Source organism: Notechis scutatus, chromosome 6 (assembly GCF_049901735.1).
Source record: "Notechis scutatus isolate UNSWTSFEM ecotype Mainland chromosome 6, rNotScu1.2, whole genome shotgun sequence".
Classification (NCBI taxonomy): domain Eukaryota; kingdom Metazoa; phylum Chordata; class Lepidosauria; order Squamata; family Elapidae; genus Notechis; species Notechis scutatus.
In genome coordinates this window covers 4,074,134-4,090,501 of record NC_142014.1, presented here as the reverse complement: position 1 = coordinate 4,090,501, position 16,368 = coordinate 4,074,134, and the positions used below count along the sequence as shown (strand labels likewise).

General features: G+C 44.5%; 1 protein-coding gene across 8 annotated transcripts in view; it reads right to left on the bottom strand.

The window, feature by feature from the left end:
• BEND7 (BEN domain containing 7) overlaps positions 1–12,382 on the bottom strand; it is a 41,054-nt gene extending 28,672 nt beyond the window's left edge. For all 8 annotated transcript variants that reach the window (XM_087969207.1, XM_087969208.1, XM_087969209.1 and 5 more), the window contains exons 1-2: positions 11,931–12,382; positions 4,182–4,265 (exon numbers count right to left, since the gene is read on the bottom strand). In XM_087969207.1, coding sequence (XP_087825333.1) covers positions 4,182–4,265; positions 11,931–11,991 — 145 coding nt within the window. In that variant the 5' untranslated portion in view covers positions 11,992–12,382. The remainder of the gene's footprint in view (positions 1–4,181; positions 4,266–11,930) is intronic.
• Positions 12,383–16,368: the final 3,986 nt, after the last annotated feature.

Below are 16,368 nucleotides of genomic sequence, written 5' to 3'. Positions count from 1 at the left end.
GGGAAAAAATGCCAAAGGTATTTTCAAGCGTCCAGCCAGCCTCCCCCCCGCCCTCTTCTCATGTCCTTGGCAGAGCAGGGAAGGATTCAAAACCATGTAAACAGTCAGGAAGCCTTCCCGACTACTTAGAAGACGGGTGGCTTCTCCAAGCCAGCTTAGTTCCATGTTCCAACAGATCAGGCCATTATTAGAAGGACACAACTTGCTTCCTGAGCAACAAGGGTTGCCACTGTGATCGTACCAGATTGCAAGGACACAAGGGAGTGGTCAGATGAGGAGACCCGAACACAGAGGTGGGATTCAGCCGGTTCTGACCAGTTCTGGAGAACCGGTAGCGGAAATGTGGAGTAGTTTGGAGAACCAGCAAATCCCGCCTCTGACTGGCCCCGCCAACCCCCCTCTAATCTCTGCCTCCCATCGAGTCCCAGCTGGTCGGCTGGGTCTCCTTTGGTTGCCCTGCCCAGGAGAACGGAGCTGGAAAGCAGGTTAGTGGGGTGGGGAGGGAAGGTGGATTTTGCAGTATCTCCTTCCCCTGCCACGCCCACCAAGCCACACCCACAAGAACCGGTAGTAAAAAACATTTGAATCCCACAACTGCCGGAACTCATTGGTAGCCTCCTATGGCAGTGAACAAGGACATACATTCAATTTTGCAGCTACTAAGATTGTCGGATGATCAGGGACAAAAACAGCCAGGGAAGTAATTGAAACCTGGGGAACATGCCTCTTATCAATCAACATCAGGGCTGATTTACTACCAGTTTATCAAGTACTTAGGAGGTGGGGGATGGGCAGCCATCCACACCCCAATCCACAACTAAAAAGCCACACACAACCAGGCACCACATAAAGGCCACTCGTAGAATAGCCTGAAGCGCACGCACACTCCACTAGAGAGAAGATCCCTGAGGATGGGCTCTGGCACAAGTCCGAAAGCTCGGAAGACCAAAACTCCGGTCCCGAAGTCCAACCCAGGTCGGATCCAGCAAAACAAAGTTGGTTTGTTCCAGACGATGATTGAAACTTGGTTGTTCTTGCACCAGTGATTAATGTGGAAGAAGTGAAGAGGAGGAGAAAATATCTCTTTAAAGAGCAGCAATTTCAGTGCTGTGGAACATCAGTCGGTCCAGAAGCATTTTAGTGGAATTAAATTAATTATCCTGGGACCCCTAGATTCGCCTTCATCCACAAACTATTCGTGCTTAAGATCTATTGAAATCCCAACCATCCGTTTAGTGACTTTTCGAAGTTAGAAGATCACTAGAAAGGTTGGGCTGTACTGAGGCCAAAATTTAGGTTGCCAAGCGAGACAGCGGTTAAGTGAGTTTTGTTTTACGTTTTACGACCTTTCTGGCCACCATTGTTAAGTGAATTGGTGCAGTTGCTAATAATCCGGTCATTAAGTGAATCCGGCTTCCCCGTGGACTTTGCTTGTCAGAAGGTTGCAAAAGGGGATCACATGACCCCAGGACATGGTGACCGTCGTAAATAGGAGTCAATGGCCAAGCGTCCAAATTTGACCATGGGAAAGCTGCAACGGTCGTAAGTGTGAACCACGGTCCTAAGTCATTTTTCCCCAGTGCCGTCGTAACTTCAAATGGTCACTAAACGAACTGAGTCGAGAACTACCTGTCTTTGAGTAGACAACCGCAGTATGCACACTCTAGAGATCTAACTTTTTCTTTTCCTGATGACAGCTAACAATGTCACCGTGTACTTTGAGGCTGCCTCCTCCTATCCGTCATTACGAGCGAATCGCTGGCGGATTTAACAGGGCTGGTTTCTGAATCGACACAAAGGAAATTGGCTCAAGATCCAGATGGATATCGACAGACTCGAACCCTGGGTCGTATCTAACAAAATGAAATTCAGTGCAGACAAAAGTCACTTAGACAAGAAAAACCCAAAGTACACATATAGACTGGGTGAAACCAGGCTCAATAGCAGAAACTGTGAGAGGGATCTTGGAGTCTTAGTGGACAACCAGCTAGATATGAGCCAGCAGTGTGCAGCAGCAGCCGAAAAAGCCAATGCAATCCTCTTGCATTAACAGAAGGATACAATCAAGATCAAGGGAAGTACTAATACCACTCTAGAAAAGACTTAGTAAGACCACACCTAGAGTCTTGCATCGTTTTGGTAACCAGACTATAAAAAAGAGGTTAAGACTCTAAGAAAGAGTGCAGAGAAGAGCAACCAGGAGGATTAGGGGATGGTTGGAGGCTAAAACATATGAAGAACGGTTGCAGGAACTGGGCCTGGCTAGTCTAGGGAAGAGAAGGACCAGGGGAGACATGAGAGCAGTCTTCCAATATTTGAGGGGCTGCCCCAGAGAGGAGGAAGGGATCAAGCTATTCTCCAAGGCACCCGAAGGCCAGACAAGGAACAATGGATGGAAACTGAACAAGGAGAGATTCAACCTGGAAATAAGGAGGAATTTTCTGACAGTGAGAACAATCAACCGATGGAACAGAAGTTGCCTTCAGAAATTATGGGAGTGCCATCATTTGAGACTTTCAAGAAGAGATTGGACTGACATCTGTCAGAAATGGTGTGGGGTCTCCCGCTTGGACTAGATGACCTACAAGGTCCCTTCCAACTCTGATTATCTGTTAAGCAAGAGTTGTTTTATCCAGCCCTGGTTTGTTTTATACACAGCTTCCCTGCAGGAGAAAACGAAATTATGGCCTGGCAAAGTCCAATGCATTAAGACATAAATGTTGTAAAACACAAAATACCTGTGCTGCAGCACACCTGGCTCCCATTTTATACCCGCAATAACCGTACATTTTTCAGCAGTTCTTGAAATAAAATGCCCACTAAGGGCTGCTCACTGCCTAGCGTTGTATTTTGCGAAACCCAAAACCTTTTCACTGTTAATTGCACAGATCTCACACAATTTGTACACCAGAACCACCTAATGATTTTCCCGCAAGAACCTTTAAAAAAAAAAGACTCTGAATCCTAAGTTAAAAACCATTGCAAAATAGTATTTACAGGTAGTTGTCGACTTATGACTACAATTGAGCCCAAAATTTATGTCGCTAAGTGAATAAAGGTCCCTTCCAACTCTGTTATTCTATTCTATTTTATTCTATTCCTATTCTATTCTGTTCTATTCTATTCTGTTTTCTATTCCATTTCATTCCAAATTTTCTATTCTATTCTATTCTATTCTATTCTATTCTATTCTATTCTATTCTTCATTCCAACATCTATTCTACTCTATTCTACCCTATCCTATTCTGTTTCTATTCCATTTCATTCCACCTTTTCTATTCTATTCTATTCTATTCTATTCTATTCTGTTCTGTTCTGTTCTGTTCTGTTCTGTTCTATTCTATTCTATTCTACTCTACTCTCTCTCTTCTCTACTTTTCTCTTCTATTCCATATTTCTCTTCTGTTCTATTTTATTCCATATTTCTATCCTCTCCTCTCCTATTAACTTAACAGTGATTCACTTAACAAAGGTGGCAAGAAAGGTCGTAGAATGGAACAAAACTCACTTTAACAACTGTCTTGTTTAGCAACAGGAATTTTGGGCTCAATTGCGGTCATGGGTCCAGGGTTGCCCATATAATATTTCTAATATTTTTCTTCGCCCCTTTCGGGATGGCTGACTGAATGTAATTTTTTTCTGCTTCATGAGAAATAAGCAGCAGGGGAAGGAAGATTGCATAGAGACAACACATTAAATCCCTTCGATGGCCATGGCAAAAAAAATCAAACAAAGAGCGACTTCTTGGAAATTGAATTCCTGTTCTCCAGATGTCAAAGACGTAACGCCCTCAATTACACCGACTTCTGCTAAGTGAAGCACGCCGGCAAATATGCAAAATAAATACGGGTTAAGCAAAGAGCTGCAAAATGCACACTCAGCGTTGGTTTTCCGGGTGAGTGACAATTAGCACCATTTGCATCTTACATTTGAACGATTTTTTTTTTTAAAAAGCAAATGTTAATAAAAGATATGCCGGCGAGCTGCCCCGCCAAATAATGATAAGAATAATAATAACGCCAAGCCTTTGGAAAGGACTGGCTATCGAAGAGCAGCGAATGTTTCTGGTTGTGCAGATCCACATTGTCACTCACACACACACACACACACACACACACACACACACGTCGTTCGCTCTGCCCCAACGTAATGCTTGGAAATTAAACCCCATGACAACATACCTAAATAAAGTGTTTGTATTTCTTTGGCATTGCCGTTCACATCGTTGCTGTAATCTGGGATCTTGTAAACCTCCGGATGATAATCTGCAATTTTAAAAATAAATAAAAGAAGTAAGGAAGCTGTTGTGGTTCGCCGGCAGCGGAATTGGACAGTGGGGAAGAATGGGGACCAGTCCGGGAGTCTGGAGAGGAGTCAGACAAGGGTCCTGCATCCAATGCAGAGACGGGGCCAGGACCATCTGGGAGTTATGTGCTGACTTTGGAGCCTTCGGAATCTGACAGCAGCAAGGCAGAGGAACAGAGGGAGCCTGTTCCTAGTGCATATGTGTGCAGAGCTGCCAGAAGACGAGACCAGCTGAAACAAAAGGGGCCACTCGGGAGTAAGGCTGGGAGGTGATGGCCCCTCCCATAAAATATAAAAGTCAGGCCAAGATGACAAAACCTTTGCAGGAAGCAAAGTCGTTCGATCGGTTCCAAGTCATCTTTGAAGCTCTGTGTACTTCGGTTGGTTTCTTTTATAGTTAATTGGATACTTCTGTTTTTTGGCAGCATGCCACAGAACTGAAAGATGTGTGCTTATCTTGGGGAACTGTTTGAGATTAGTTCTGGCTGGGAATGAAAACAATTCCCAGCGTTGCAGTAAAATAGGTTTTGCTTTTAAAACAACTTTGTGATTAATTACAATTTACGAAGCCTGGCTCAGAACAGGAAGTAACTCAGAGCAAGGGAGGTAGGGAATTAAATGAACGTTGAGCGCACGACTGGATAGGTGTCTCATTAAGTTACCGACGCATCTTCGTTTTACCTGGTGCAAATTGGGGGAGAAACACACACCAAAGCAGTTCTGATTAAAACTAAAAGGAGGGAGTTCTTGACTTACAACATTTCGTTTAGTGACCATTCAAAGTTACAATGGCATTGAAAAAAATGACAACTTATGACCATGTTTCACACTTATGGCTGTTGCAACATCCCCACGATCAGGTGAGGAAAATCCAGGTGCTTGGCAACCGCTTCATATTTATAACGGTTGCAATGTCCCAGGGTCAAAGTCAATAGGGAAGTCGGATTCATTTAACGACCGTGTTGCTCATTTAACTGCAGGGATCCACTTAACAACGGTAGGAAGAAGGATCCTAAAATGTGGCAAAACTCTACTTAACAAATGTCTCACTTAGCAACGGAAACTTCGGGCTCAGCTGTGGTCGTAAGTCGAGGACGACCTGTATCACAGAAGCTACGGGCGCATTTTATTTGATGCAAGAAAAACACGCAGGGTGGCAGTTCTCCTTAGAAATGAAAATAAAACCTTTGAACTCATGTTAACCGAAATACCTTAAGTATTTCTTCCACCCGCTTCAAGGGATGCTCTGCTCATTTGCACAGTAAATTAACACCCCGGTTGCCAACTCTTGAGATCTTGCCCTCACAATTTGGAGAACACGAAGCTACGACTTAGAATGACAGAGTGGGAAGGGACCTTGGAGGCCTCTAGTCCAACCCCCTGCTCAAGCAGGAAACCCAATATGATTCCAGATAAATGGCTGTCCAACTTCTTCTTGAGAACCTCCAGTGATGGAGCACTCACGACTTCTGAACCCAAATTGTGCCACTGATTTAATTGTTCTCACTGTGAGGAAATTTCTCCTTAGTTCTAGGTTGCTTCTCTCCTTGATGAGTTTCCCTCCATTGTTTCTTGTCCTGCCCTCTGGTGCTTTGGAGAATAAGCTGACCTCTTTTTTGGGGGGTCAGCCCCTCAAATATGAGAAGTCAGCTCTCCCGTCACCCCTGGTCCTCCTCTTCACTAGACTAGACATTCCTGCAACCGTTCTTCGTATGAAAAGTTTGCCGGGCTTATTAAAGACCAGCGGAGATCTGCAAAACCTCTCTTTGCAATAAAACTCACTGGGAGTCCCAAAGAATCTCTTTGCCTTTTTAAAAAAATTTTTTTTTGGAAAGGCTGCCAACGGGCCTCCAGCTCATCAGTGGAAATTAACAGCAATCTCCAATAAAACTCCACACAGAAGGGCAAAGTCAAGGCTTCCTTTCCACTGAAGGAAAACTTACTCGTCTTACTGTTAATTAAATGGGATAATTAACAGTAACGTGCACTAGAGACAAAGGAGAATTTATGCCCCTACTTTGGAATGTTGTTTCTGGCTGCAGGGGTTACGTTTAAACTTTCCGCGTTTTTAAAAGATGCAGGGCCTGCTAAATATCTAGTGCATCTCCTGGAAGTCCAACTGCACGACAGAATTATACAATTATATTTTAAAATAGAGAATACTATTTTTAAATGGGAGGGACCTCGGGTAGCAAGTTCTCTTTGGATAAGTTGTATGGACAGCAGGTCGGAGAAGACGATAAAAACTCTCTCTTAGTCTAGTTTTACTTTCCTTTATTGTCATTGCACCTCGTACAACGAAATCAAACACCCTCTTCAGTGCACATCATGACTATGAAAATAAACACAAAGACACATCCTTCACCCTCCACACATGGAACCAAAAACCCCAGACACCGCACCAACACTGCACTATACAGTAGAATTCAGTTGAGTTATTGCCTTGGGATAGAAGCTGTTTTTCAGCCTATTTGGCCTTGTTTTTATTATCCTTTATTATCCTTCATGCCTGTCAAAATCCCTGTGCTTCTCTAGGAATCTGGCTTAGGGAATAAAGACAGTCAGATAACAGATAACCAGAGTTGGAAGGGACCTTGTAGGTCATCTAGTCCAACCCCCCGCCCAAGCGGGAGATCCTGCACCATTTCTGACAGATGTCAGTCCAATCTCTTCTTGAAAGTCTCAAGTGATGAAGCTCCCACAACTTCTGAAGGCAACTTCTGTTCCATGGGTTGATTGTTCTCACTGTCAGAAAATTTCTCCTTATTTTCAGGATGAATCTCTCCTCGATCAGTTTCCATCCATTGTTCCTTGTCTGGCTTTTGGGTGCTTTGGAAAATAGCTTGACCCCCTTCTCTCTGTAGCAGCCCCTCCTCAAATATTGGAAGACTGTTATCCTGTCTCCCCTGGTCCTGCTCTTCACTAGACTTGCAACGGTTCATTTAGTGACTAAAGTTACGACGGCAGTGAAAAAAGCGACTTATGACCGTTTTTTTCACTTATGACCGTTGCAGCCTCCCCCTGGTCCCACGATCAATATTCAGAGGCTTGGCAGCCAATTCATATTTGTGATGGTCGCTGTATCCTGGGGTTGGTTACGTGATTCCCTTTTGCGACCTTCGGACAAGCAAAGCCGGATTCACTTAACAACCAAGGGACTAATTTTAATAACTGCAGGGATTCATTTAACCATAGTGGCAAGAAAGGGGGTAAAACGGGGGGCAAACACTCCCCCAGCAAGTGTCCCACTTAGCAACGGAAATCTTGGGCTTGGATGGTAGGCCAAGGGCTCCCTGTACCCATTTTTTACGACCACTTTTTATCACGATTAAGTCTCGGTCACACTCAGGATGCCTACAATTGTTATCATCCCTCTTTTCATTTGCATTTGACGTATCCACAACCTGAAATATGCAGATAGTCCTCGACTGACAAACAGTTCATTTAGTGACCGTTCAAAGTGACAATGGCCCTGAAAAAAGGGAGTTACGGCCATTTTCCACCCTTATGACCGCTGCAGCATCCCCATAGTTCACGTTCGAATACTTGGCACGTGGTTCATATTTACGATGGTCGCAGGTGTCCCCCGGGGCCACGCAATCCCTTTAAAACCTTCAGACAAGCCAAGTCAAGAAGGGAAGTCAGATTCACTTAATGACCATGTGGCTCGCTTTACGACGACAGCGCATTTCGCTTAGGAAATGTGGTGTCGTGCCCCTGTTGGAGGCTGACTCTGAGGGAGAGGAGGAACAGCCGAGGAGTGGACGTGTGGCTCCGGAGGTTGTAGAGGAGGCTGGGGAAGGGCACAGGCCGGCTGGGCAATCAGAGGAGGACCCAGGCCCATCCCCCCTCCATCCTAGGGCACACAGGGAGGAGAGGAGAAGGGAGCAATGTGGTCTACTTGGAAGGAGAGGGCCTTGATCCTCTTCATCGGCTGCAGCTGTGACAACTGAATAAGAGGATGGACAGGCATACGGGCAAACGCTGGAAACAAAGCATGTAAATATCTCTAGTTTATAGTTCCTCTCTGAGTTTGGCGTCCTTCCGAGTGTGTGTTATCTGTGGATGTCCTCCAGCCCTTATCTTGCCTGGTTTGTGTTGCTTTTTTCCTTCTTCTTGTAACTGTTTGCGTGGGAGTGTTTTTGTCTTCCGTCAAAGATATTCGGAGCTTGGAAGCAAAGTGAAGGAATAAAAGGGGCTTCACCTGTTTTCTGTGACTGTGTTTGTTTTGTATCCCACCGTGGGTCATCACACGTGGTGAGAAAAGTCATGAAATCACTTCACAAATTTCTTGCTTAGCAACATACACCGTGGTTGTAAATTGAGGACCAGCTGCCCTGCCTTCTGGAAAGCACTCGCTTTGCTTTTATTTTATTGGGGTTAGGTGGCATTTAGTATTCCCACAGAAACCCCTTGTAAATCGCAAAGCCAGCAGGAGAAATCAGGACCTTAAATTGGAGCAAACTCAGTTTAGGGTTGAAAGAACGGCCTTCCTCCCCTTCAGGTAGTCCTTGGTTTAGGACCACAATCAGATCTGGGACTTTCCACTTAACAACCGTCTAGCTTGGGAACAGAACTTTTGGGCACCCTTGTCATAAGTGGAGGACTACCTGCATAACGTAGCCAGGAGACGCTATTATTTAGTATATTTCAAGCCTAAATCGCCTCCCTTGTCAGGACACGTCAGATTATTCCCAAGAATGGACATATACAGAAATAAAAATAATAATAATAAAAAATAAACGAGCAATTCAGGTTGGTTCAGGATGCACATCAAAAGATTAACCGAGCCTGTTTATTTATTTACTGTCTCCGGCACTCACTTACCTGCCACGAATCCTTTTAAAACAATGTGGCTGTTTCATTTAAGGCTGCAGCTCTGCGTGCTACACTCCACATAATTTATGAGTCAGTAAAGGAGCAGGACATTGCCTCTTATTTTTCAGAGATACTACAGTTTGGGGCCCCGCAAGCAAGGCCATGTGTATCTGTTGAAGTGACAGCAAGCAAGGATGGCCTCTGACACGCTGGCTATGATTCAAGGAGAAAGGCCTGGCCCTTCTGCTAAGGAAAGGCTTGTGAAGGCACAACTGTGGGGAAAATACATGCTCGTTTGTGCAAATTTACAATACGATAGAATAGAGAATAGGATAGGATAGATAATACAATAGAATAGAGTATAGGATAGGATAGGATAGAATAGAATAGAATAGAATAGAATAGAATAGAAGAAAAAGAATAGAAAAGAAAAGAATTGAATAGAACACAGAATAGAATAGAAAATAAAAAAAATAGAAAACAGAGCAGAACAGAATAGAATACAGAATAGAAAATAGAATAGAATAGAAAATATGGAATAGAATAGAACAGGGAATAGAATAGAATAGGAGAACAGAATAGAGAATAGAATAGAACAGAAAGAACAGAGTTGAATAGAATAGAGAATAGAATAGAAAATAAAGAATAGAATAGAATACAGAATAGAAAATAGAATAGAGTAGAAAATATAGAATGGAATAGAAAATAGAATAGAAAATAGAATAGAATAGAAAATATGGAATAGAATAGAACAGGGAATAGAATAGAATAGGAGAACAGAATAGAGAATAGAATAGAACCGAAAGAACAGAGTTGAATAGAATAGAGAATAGAATAGAAAATAAAAAATAGAATAGAATAGAATACAGAATAGAAAATAGAATAGAGTAGAAAATATAGAATGGAATAGAAAATAGAATAGAAAATGGAATAGAATAGAGCAATAACTTTATTGTCACTTTGAATATATACTAATCAGCCTACATTAAAATGAAATTTCATTGCATTCAGCTCTCAAAGTGTCACCAAGCTCCAATATGCACTACATAAACATGACAAAATAAATACAGAATTATGCATATAAGCTGCATATATTATATGATGCAGAGAAACAACAGGAGAAAAAGGAGCAGCCCAGAACACCTCTGGCATTTTCAAAGCCTTGTTTTTTTTTAAAACAGCAACAACAACTGCTAAGCCTTCATTCAGTTTCAGTTTCAAAAGGAATTTTCCCTCCAGATTATGATAGCTGGACGGTGTGCAGACAATTTAAAAAAGCAAGATGAAATGCTAGGCGGACATAAAGTATTTTATTTGAGCATTCATTTTGTTTTCTTATGGAGAAATGATTCCTCGGGCCTTACCTGATGGGAACCCTATACTGTAATTAATCACAGCACTTTCTCTGCAAGGGCACTCCTCGACTTACAACAGTTCATTTCGTGACCATTCAAAGTTATGACCTCACTGAACCAAAAGTGACTTACGACCATCGTCACAGGATCAAAATTCAGATGCTCGGCAACTGGCTCGTATTTATGACGGTCCCAGAGTCCCCGGGGGGGTCACGAGATCCCCTTTTGCTGACAAGCCAAGTTGGTGTGGGGAAGCCAGAACCGTGTGACTAACTTAACTCTAATGATTCCCTTAACAACGGTGGCAAGAAAGATCGTAAAACGAGGCAACACTCACTTGACAAATGTCTCGCTCAGCCACATAAATTTTGGGTTGAATTCCGGGTCCTAAGTTGACCTGTACATATACCTGCTTTTCTAAATCTACCTTCCACTGACACCATTTCATTTAAAAGTTGTGAAAGGAAACAGAGAGTTCAGAAATAAACTGATCCCTGCTTTCCTCCTGGGAAGATTTTCACTGTCATTTTCTTAGATTGCTAACACCCAACAACGTAGCAAACTGTGTTATAAACACAACCTTAGACTTGTTTAGAAAAGCCAACATTTCAGGCGATTTTTTGATTCCTGGCAATAATGTTCTTTTTCTTTTTCCCTTCCCTTTTTCATTTGCTAAGATCCTGTTTGCCCTTATGAAATATTTCCAAGAAAGAACCCAGGGGCCTATTAAGTATGAGTAACAATACTGGTGAACTGTGATCATGACATTAAACTCTCAATTTACCTGCCTTGAACTTAGCATGCAGTTCCTGGAGATATTTGTCTCCAGGCTCAGCCCTTCCTTCCCCAGCCATATTTGAAAGTCAGATTCAACTGAGTTTTCAACCCCTCCACCCAACAAGAACACCTGTTATACAACGCAGAAAAAAAAAAGAAGTGGACCCCAGAAGGTTTTGCATGAGGTTTCAGGCTGGGCAAATCTCTCTATTTCCCTTCTGGAAATAGAAATAGAACTCCCAGCCACGGAGCCAAATTGCAACCATTGAACGGCCCACCTCCCCAAATTTAATTCGCCGGTTCGGGTCGGCGCTTTGAAGGGCGATGCCAATCCGTGCCATGCCCCCGGTGGGAGAGGAGGAGGAGGAAGGAGGGCGCCGGGATCTGATTTGAGATCCTTCCGGGAGAGTAGATCTTAAAAGAAAAGCGGATCTCCCCTTGCAAAACTCTGCGCGTGGGGGGAAGAGACCCCATATCTCCGCCTTTGAAACTTTAAGGTGGGCAACGTTTGGGGGACGGAGAAGGGAGCGCAGCCCTTTCCAAATCCACCAAGCCCTTGGGGGAAGAATAGCCAAGGGGACCCCTAGAGGCAGCATCAGGGGACCCCAACCCTCCCTCTAGAGTCCCCTCCTCCCCCCTCCCCTCCCCTCCCTCCGGGCCCGGCCAAGGACTCACCTGCATGGATGAGTTTGAAGCTCTGAGATTTTCTGCTGCGCTTCCTGGCCGAGAACTCCATGGCGCGCCGGAGGAGGAGGAGGAGGAGGAAGAAAGGAAAGGAGGAAGAAAGGAGGCTCAGAAGGATCGCGGGGAGGAGCCGCCAGGACCTGGGACCGCCGCCGCCGCCGCCGAGCGAGGCAGAACCGGCTGCGGGGCTCTCATCGGCCCCGGCGCGCAACGGGCCGAGGAGGCGCCCCGGGGCTTCTGCTGCGCGCCCCGCCGGCAACTTTTGCCCAACGGCGCCTTCCCCGCCGTGGCATCCAGCCCAAACTTTGGCCCGGGCCGGTGTTGCGGGAGCCTCCTCGCCTTTTGCCTTCCTTGCTCGGGGGGGAGGAGAAGGGCAGCAGCGCGCCCGGCCCGGCTTTGGCTTTGGCGAGGCGAGGCTCTGTTGGCTGCGCACAGGGCGCCGCAATGGCTCGCGGGTTGGCCCTGCCGGAGCTGCTGCGCCTGGGCTCCCGGTGCCACCTGCTGGGGAAGCCGGCCTGCCAGGCACCACAGCGCACCCCGTGGCGGCTCCGGAGCCCGGCGGGGGCAGAGCTGAGGGCGGCCCCGCCAAAGCCAACGGGGTGGGTGGATGGGAGAAGGGGACTTCAAGGCGAAGGATGGAGAGGCCGGGCGCGCGTCTCCCTTGGGCGTCCGGCCTCTCCATCCCGGGGACCTTGGCAAGACCGCAGCCCCGCCTCCCGTTTGGGCCGGCTGGGGGCTCTTCGCGCGGGACCGCGGGGGAGGAGGGGGCTGCCCCGGGAAGAAAGACCCCCAACCCACGCCCCCCGGCAGGAACCGCGCGCGCCTTTCCACTCTCTCTCTCTCTCTCTCCCCCACCCCTGGCTGGCTGAAGAATTGGGGAGGGGAGGAAGGGGCGAGCTCCACACGGGAGAGGCGAGCCCCCCCGAAGGGGCTTTGGGGGTGCGCCCTGGCGAGAGGGGAGGGCTCCACGCGCTGGAAAACGCGCCCCCTCCCCGTTTCTGCCAAGCAAGCAGCCCTTTCCAGGCGACCCCTCTGGGCTATGGGGGAAAAAAGGGGTCTTCCACGCCAGTTTGGATTCGAAGGCTCAGTTTCCGTGGGGTTTTCTGCAACCCCCATTAAAAAATAATAATAAGAATCGAGTACACGTGTAAAGAGTCCCAAGGACGGGAGCTTCCGCCTGAAACAGCCCCTGCAAGGCGGCCCACGCGGGAAACCACGAGGAAAACACTTCTTTTTTGAGAGGGGGGGTGTCTCTTGAGAAAGGACTTGGATGCAGCGAGGGGGGCGGGACGGAGGGTCCTTTGGGAAAGGGGTGCAAAGAAACTCGGGGGGAGCTCGTGCCCACGTGTTTGAAGGGCCCGCCCTTTTTTACACGTGTCTGAGCACACGCGCAACGAGGGCGGGCGTCTCTTAATGGGTTTTTGGTTTGTTTGTTTTTTTAAACTTCTGTTGAGATGCGAAATGTGCTTTTTCAGCAGGTTGAAATGCACTTCTCCGGCTGACTTTGACTCCCTAGAAATAGACAGAAGGGAGAGAAAAATGAAAGTCCTCGGTTTTTCTTTAAAATCGAAAGCGGGACCAAAATATTCAAGTCACATTTCCTGAAAGGCACTGGAAATTTCCAGTCCTTTTCTCGCTCTCTTTCCCTTGGAGAAAGAAAGAAAAAGAAAGAAAGAAAGAAAGAAAGGGGGAGATCTCGTTTTCTCTCTATCTATCTGTGTCTATCTATGTATATCTATCTATCTATCTATCTATCTATCTATCTATCTATCTATCTATCTATCTATCTATCTATCTATCTATCTATCATCTATCTTAATTTGTTAAAGAAATAGTCAACATACAAGCAATACACACAAAACAACTGGGGAGAAAGGAAATTCAAGGAGACAATGTATCTTATATTAATCAAAACTAATTCATGGATTTCCATGTCATCAGTTACATTGTAAATGTTTTGATTCAGTTGACTTATAGATAAATGTAGCCCATTTTCTAAAATCCGGTCTCCAATCGACATTTCTCTGAAGAAAAGGAATAACTGCCCATTTTCCATATTTGAAAATAAATAAATAAAAAGGAACGATTCCACAGTTTGGAAGATAAAATAATGTCTCACTTCTCATCTTATGACCTGCTAAAGAATTTGTTTTCTACAAAGGCATTTACAAATCCAGAATTAAAGGGTGCACATGAGAAACTTGATCAACAATGAAGTTATTCGCATGAAAAGTGTATTCAAATATTTCATCTGGCTTGAAACACAGTGGTACATTGTTTTAAACCCAGCAGGAACCAATGGCAAGGAAAGATGACATTTTTCAGAGATAGTATTTCGTAGAAAACAGGACCACCAATAAAATTAAAAAATGTACACCTTAGAGCAGACGCTAAGATTAGATTGGTTGATGAGAACAATTGCTTTCAACACAATCAGATTCGAAAGATCAAAGCAATCATACATCAAAGTCAACTAAATTAGTAATGATAACTTGAATTCTTCACTGGAGCCTGAGCCAGATGTTATATTCTTTACCCTATATGACTTCAAATGTATTCTTTTTTTGTTTTCGTTGTATGGTTGCTGCAAATTTTCCAACTCTTTCCAGATCATAATTTTACTGCCCTCTCATCGCCCCTTCTAATATAGGCCAGCCTTCATTTCTCATGACAATTGGCCTTCCCAGGACATTAAGGAGAATAAGGTATTTTATACTTACACCTTATGAACATAGCAACATGGCTCTGAAACTGAAAAGCAGAGAAAAATGAACCTTGCCAAAAAAGAAGCAATTTTCATTCTAATCTTCCTTCCTTCCTTCCTTCTTTCTTTCCTTCCTTCCTTCCTTCCTTCCTTCCTTCCTTCCTTCCTTCCTTCCTTCCTTCCTTCCTTCCTTCCTTCCTTCCTTCCTTCCTTCCTTCTATCTGTATGTATGTATGTATATATATGTACCTACCTATCTCTGTATCTCTGTATCTCTCTATTGCTATGTATCTACTGCTATCTGTCTGTCTGTCTGCCTGCCTACCTACCTATTTATCTACATCCATCCATCCATCTACCTACCTACCTTTCTATATAGCTACCTACTGACCTACCTATCTATCTCTAGCTATATCTAATAAAGGAGAATATTTCCAGTTCAGGGTTAAACTGTGGGGTCCTTGGTGCATTCTGAGCTTGGTGGTTTTCTTGAAGACGTTTCATGACCCATCATCAGGGCCCATCCCCCCCTCCCTTCTAGCACTGATGATGTTACCTAGTTGGGTTATGAAATGTCTGCAAGAAAACAGCCAATTTCAGAGAGCACCAAGAATCTTCTCTCTCCCTCCCCCAATTTCTCTCATTGTGTGCCTGCCTGCCTCTGCCTCTCTCTCTCTCTCTCTCTCTCTCTCTCTCTCTCTCTCTCTCTCTCTCTCTCTCTGTCTGTCTATCATCTAATCTATCTACTATTATCCAGCTATTTATCATGTATTTTTCCATAGTTTGTATTACCAAACTAAACAAATTAAAAAAGAAAGGACAAACGCATCTTTCAGTTCCAGATACTATATTATTAGTTCTAAGAAAGCCAAATCTTTCTAATCTTAAAATTGGTCATTAACAGACCTTTGTGTCTGTACTATATTCCTTGTGGGTAAATTTTGGTCATTGCCTGAGGTTTTATTTTAGGTTTTTGGCGTAAATACAGTCCCTGAAATGAATACATCAAGCAAAGCCTGAGCTTCTTTGGAAGCAAATAAAAGCAGAACATGTTAAAGTGATTGATTGTTTTTTTTCTTTTTCTTTTTGAAAACCTATATTTTCTGTGGTGTTTAAAATGCAGTTCCTTAAATGAACATAGCAACCATTTCCTATTTTGGGTGATTTGTAGAACCCTTTGAAGGAAAGAACTTTTTAAAATGACCATCTGCTTTTTGGAAAAGGAAGTCTCATTTTTTTACAAGGTTTAAATGCTGACCTATTCAAATCTAATGGCTACGAATATCTATATATAAATAAAATACGATTGGCCAACTTACCAAAAACAACGGACTTCCATTCCCAGAATTGCCAAGGTAGAAAAACATGCCTCATTAAAATTGGCACTGCAGATCAGATACTTTAACAGATTAACAGAGTTGGAAGAGACCTTGTAAATCATCTAGTCCAACCCCCTCCCCCGCAAGCAGGAGACGCTACACCATTTCTGACAAATGGCACTCCAATCTCTTCTTGAAAGCCTCCAGGGTTGAAGCTCATGGATTGGTGGGAATTGAGCTGTAATTGAATATGGTGGGATGGAACTCTGGGCATGTGCAAAGTGTATTTTGTAATCAAAGTATTTATGCGCAGTAAAGGCCTGGTGTTCAGGGCCAGGAGTGGGGAGTGAGGCTAACTCATGACAGTAACAGTAATAGAGTTGGAAGGGAGCTTGGAGGTCTTCTA